We start from the raw sequence: 5625 nt of genomic DNA, 5'->3' as shown, positions 1-5625 counted from the left end.
AGAAATCAAGAAGGAACTGTGTACACACACAAAGATTGACACAAACTCCTGGTATTACACTTTGATTGCCAGAAAAAAATGTGTCTTTCTCTCTTTTAGCAATGAATTTGGGTCGTGTCAGGAGTAGAGTGGAACCTTTTATCCAGATGGCCTCATCGTAGCTACAGTGGCATTTCTGTAGCCTACAAAGACAGTTTTTACCATTTTACCTCACGTAGTGTAAAAATTTTAACCACACAGTCACTGGACTAATGACAAGTAAAAAAAAAAAAAAAGAGAAAGCCTGTTTAACTACATTATCTCCTTCATTCAATCCATGTATCTCTTCTTTTATAGATCTGACACCTGTTTCTTGAGATGAAGTAAGCTACAACACCTTTAAGTTAGCATACAAATAATCTCGTCGGCATATTTTTAACAGTGAGGTTTGCAGGCTAGGTTTTACTACAAACAGAATGCAATGGCATGATAGATAAAGGCTGGATGGCAGAGGCTCTGGTTTAAAATGCAACACACTGCTGTTTCCTAAAAATTACTTCACAGCTTTGCAATTCTAACAATACAACTGGGATATCTCCAAATTAATAGCAGACATAATCACCTATTAGAAATTGTGTACAACAGCAGAAGCATCTTAAAATGATTTTGCATTTCTGAGTAGACACCAGTGAGCCACTGTGATGCATCCGATGCTTTTGCCAGAATGCTGATGGGAGTCAATCCTATCTCTGTCACTGTCAGGCTGCCAGTCCCCGCCGCTGATCTTACAGAAGTGCAATGCTACGACGTCTTAAACCAGACGTCTCCTCAACCTGCCAATCTTCATCTCTATGTGCATGAGCCATACAGACTGCTGCAGCTCTACTGATTCAATCTGATTTCAGAGGGCTTTTACCCAAGGACAAAGCACAGGCAGTTTTAGATCAATCGTTGCTATGACAACTGGTTAACTTCCAGTACTAAACAGTGCAGCTTAACAGCTCTCATACATGAACACGGTACACTGGGGTAGCCACACCAAATGGTTGAATACTTGCTTCACCATTCAGTCTAGGTGAGAAAGTACTGTAGGGTTCTCTGTTGCTACTTAAGTGGAGCCACACAGTTTGTTGAGCAAACAACAGGCTCCTCCAGGATCTTCAGTCTGTTTGTCCAACAAGGTGTGCCTTGAGATGCAGGAAAATGAACAACCTGTTTAACCTAACTTAATCTGCAACTCCACAGTTATTCCACTTTAACCGACTCTGACTAATGCACTCCTGAAAGCGATGGAATCAAAATGTTGACGCTCTACCCCTGAGCTGGACCATGTGGTGCTTATCTGTTCTGTAAATGAACTGTCCCCACCTGGAGAGCAACAACTACATCTGAGAGTTCAACACCTGGTGTCGTAGAGATTTGTCTGCAACCTTGAAACATGAGGCCACATGAGCCATTAATGGAAAAAACTAGTTCCCAAGGAGACACCTAATTTCCCATTAGACTCTCTTTCCACAGTTGTAGCTAAGCAACATAAGTGACACAAGGACTTCTGATTATGTATGACAGGCCACACATACTAGAGTAAAAATTAAGCCCAGACAGAGAACAATATTTAAGTTCAAAAGAAGAGGCTGGAATACAGCTTATGCACATGTGTACACATCTGTACATATTACCACAGGGTAATAGTGTACTGTGGTAATGTGAATAGTAGGAAAACAGCCAGCTCACTAAAATCATATTTAATATTTGAAAACAATACCCACAACCACAATGTCAACTTCAAACAGCTGAAGGCACGCATTTGTCCTTCACACTGTACTAAACAAACCATAATACAACGTAATAACATCAGGCTTTTTAACTTGACTCTCAACTGATACAGTAGCTGTGACCCACCTGTTCAAGGCTGTCATCTTCTGCTAGTGTCCCTGTGTCACCATTACTGTTGATTGGAATCTCCATTGTGGCAGCTTTACTCATAATGCTGTCTGTCATAATGCACTAGAACTGTGTGAAAAAGGGGAGAAAGAGAGATAAAGTGTTAAAACAACAAACTACTGTATGTAAATAGAGTTAAAAGGCAGAGATGGAAGATCAGCAAGGCATAAATGTTGCTTTGAAGGGGAGAGACCAAAGAGCTTAGTCAAAACTGCAAAATCATTAGGCAGATGGGAATATTAATGCCACAAATAAGCGAGGAGGTGGTTTTCAAAGAGCAAGGCTACCGCTTGGCATTAAACCACATGAAAACCACAAGTGCATGCTACTACAATGAGCTGTCTTGTTGAAATGGCCCCTCTACTCTACAGCTCATTACAGGGCCGTGTGTTAGCAGTACCCACTCCCTAAAAACCCAGACTAGAGGGGATATTATAAAATGCGAACATCAACATTGTCAAGTCGTTGTAATCGTCAAACTGATTTGCCCTGCAGTGCTAGAAATACTCTCACAATCAAGATGTGCATTCACATTATGCTTAACATTTGCAAAAAAAACACATGCTGGACAAGCAGTAATATAGTTCCTATTTTGGGCTTGGACTGGTGTAACGAATTCACTGGTTGTTGAATTCACTCCCACAAAACACTAATGAGAGGTATGTGTGTACTGTTGTGTGAGACATGGGGACATAGAACACAGATAATGGTGCAAAATAAGGCAAATTTGAAGGCCTACAGATGTGGAAGATGCTTAACATAGTTTTCACAGGGTGTCGGTTAAAAAGGTAAATGTCGTGGCCAGGTTGGGTCAGTTGTAGAGCGGGCGCACATGTACTGAGAGGTTTATGTCTCTACGCACAGGACCAGGGTTTGAATCCGACCTGTGACCATTTCCTGCATGTCTTCAACCCCCCCTCTCTCTCACCCAGCTGTCCTGTCAAAAATTAAAGGCGGGAAAGCCCCCAAAATAATCTTTAAAAAAAAAAAGAAAAAAAAAAAAGGTAAACGTCACAGGATAAACTCCAACATGTACAGTAGCTGTATGCAGCTCATGTCTTTTGTGGCTTTTTGTTCATTGTGCCCCTAGAAAAGGCCAGAGAACTGTAGTTATAAGGGATGTCTGTTGAATTTCAGATGGAGAACAATTATCTGCTAAAGTGGACTACTGTATGCTTGCTTGCACACATATGTAAATGGCTGCTACAGAAATAAATCAAGGAACTGGCAACTGGTTAAGAAATGTTGCCTAAGCAAGATATTGTTAACTAATAAGTGGATGGTAAATGTGTATTATGTAAGTAAATTAAGGCAAAACGATTAGTAGTAAAGGTAAAAACAAAACTTGGTGTCCTTGTGAGATTTGATGCTGACAAGAACATACCTAGGCTCTATGGCAGGTTTATGGCAGTTAGATCAATTGCTGCTGTCAACAAGATCCCAGATGTTGTTTGAAGGGATGTATGGTAGTGTGTGTTTACATTTGGCCTCGGCTACAGTAAGTGGGCTTTTGTGGGCCGTGCCCAGTTCATTTCCTGAGGAATGACACATCTCTGTTAACTTAAGACATTAGAAGTTGTGCTCCTCTTGCCCAACATTATCAACACAAAAAAACACTTCTCAAAGACATCTCACTGCACCTGTGTCAGAGCTTTGGGATATTAAAAAAAACATAAAACTGTCTTGAAAATGTTCCCCATATTAATTCATTACATTAATACAAACTGAATAATCCAATACTAAAGGTCTTCGTAAATTGTGAAACCACAAGTGCTGCTTTGCATAACATCTACATCTGAAATAGCTTCAGTGCTAAGTCTTCATCACGTGCCTCAATCCACTATGCTTTGCTTTGTTTCTCAGTCAAGGCCAGGCTGGAACAATGTGACATGACAACAGGGTTAGCTGGGAAATTACAAGACACAAATATGAATCATTAAAATTATGATAATTGGAACGGGCAGCTTCCAAAATAACTTGAACATGTGTTACAACAGAGAGATGGTGCTCTATTATTACCAAGGTAAGATAACGTGAGCAATAGTTCACTTTTAAAGTGAGAGTCTGGAACGTTTGATTGGAAACCATTTGCACAATTAAAGAATCCTGGGAGCCATGACAGGTGCACCAGCACAGGTTTAACGTTACAGTTATTGTGAGTCCAGCATGTGACGCTAAGCAGGCATACCTGGTGGGTTCACCCTGCCTAACACAGTGGAGGTTTATTAAGGCAGTAAAACATAATAATAAACGTTATTTGAGAACGTGCCCCATACTGAAGCAGTTTTTTTCGGCTGGATAGGAATCTGCTTTCTAGAAAAAGGCCTGCTTCTAGTTCACACATGCAGCTGTCAGGTTGGTTGTTAAAAACAACACAGTGAGTTCACTGTGCAAAGCTGGCTTAATAACAGTGGAAGAAATGTAAAAAACAAACAAAACAAACCTTGATTAAATGTAATGAATTCATTTTTTAAACGGTTTGACTTACGGTGTGCTTGGTCCCGTCGTAAAAACAGAGCTGTTCGGGGAAGCTAGCGCGTGAGCTAATAACAAGCTAACGTCAGTGCATCCCAGTTCATGCGCGGCTTAGAGAGTAGAGACTGATGTGTCTTTTGACAGTCAAAGGGAAAAAACTGCCCCGTGGGAAACAATGCAATGCTCTAATTTAGGAATCAACTTCCGTCTCTTCGTACATAATCCTCTATCTTCTTTTTTTTTTTTATTGAAGCCAGTAGGAACACTTTACGGAACTGACGACACCGTGGAATTCATTCTACAGACGCGCTTCGATCCAAAGAACCTCTATTTACGAGAAGATGGATCACTTGTTAAAAAGTCGCAAACCTAACATGGTGTTACCTGGTGCTGACCTTCAAGCCATGCATCTTGTGGCATCACTTCTTTATTTTTTTGTGTTTTTATACATTTAGTAATGTATTTATGTTACATATATTTATGATAAATCCCATATGCACTACCATAAAACGTTTCAACTAAAAATGCAAAATATCATCTTTAAACTAGTGGTTCACATATTTCCACACATATTTAACATGATAAATGATGTGTGTGCGTGGCAATTTCCGTAATTTCAAGTTGAGGACAGTGCACTGCTTATATTAATGGTCGTTTGATGCTTTTGACGAAATGTACTGAGAGCAGATTTTGAGCACATTTTCGCACCAGACTTTGGATTTGTGCCTGAAAATTAGAACGGAGTGATTGTTCTTAATGTTTCCTCCACGCGTATTTGACCCATCTTTGCGATCATCCTGCAGGTGATGTGTATGTTTCAGCAAGCTGCTGATGGCTTTACATTAACTCAGAGACGTGTGAGTTGTACATGTTCTTTTAATTGTGCCTCAAGAAACGCTAGGACTTAAGACCAACAGTGAATCCAACGGTTACATGCAGACCTCCAATATTTAAAGAAAACCTGCAATTAAATTCACTTTGATCATATAATGATAATAATAATAATAATAATAATAATAATAATAATAATAATAATAATAATAATAATAATAATATCACATTTTATTTATAATGCACTTTTCATCAATAAATCTCAAAGTGCTACAGCTAAAAAAAAAGAAAAAGAGAAAAATAAAACAAAAAAGAAAGAATAAAAAAAGAAAATAAAGCTATTCTTAGAGGAGAGGATAAAAAAACATCTAAAGGGGACCAAAAGCTTTGCTAAAA

At 39.2% G+C, this 5625-nt stretch overlaps 1 protein-coding gene across 6 annotated transcripts in view; it reads right to left on the bottom strand.

Annotated features, from left to right (window-relative positions):
- Positions 1-4706, bottom strand: part of arfip2b (ADP-ribosylation factor interacting protein 2b) — a 16025-nt gene extending 11319 nt beyond the window's left edge. For all 6 annotated transcript variants that reach the window (XM_034890031.1, XM_034890033.1, XM_034890032.1 and 3 more), the window contains exons 1-2: positions 4412-4706; positions 1882-1992 (exon numbers count right to left, since the gene is read on the bottom strand). In XM_034890031.1, the coding sequence (XP_034745922.1) occupies positions 1882-1980 (99 nt within the window). In that variant the 5' untranslated portion in view covers positions 1981-1992; positions 4412-4706. The remainder of the gene's footprint in view (positions 1-1881; positions 1993-4411) is intronic.
- Between the last annotated feature and the right edge of the window lie 919 nt (positions 4707-5625).

Source organism: Etheostoma cragini, chromosome 13 (assembly GCF_013103735.1).
Source record: "Etheostoma cragini isolate CJK2018 chromosome 13, CSU_Ecrag_1.0, whole genome shotgun sequence".
NCBI lineage: Eukaryota > Metazoa > Chordata > Actinopteri > Perciformes > Percidae > Etheostoma > Etheostoma cragini.
This window is presented reverse-complemented; position numbering and strand designations above follow the sequence as displayed.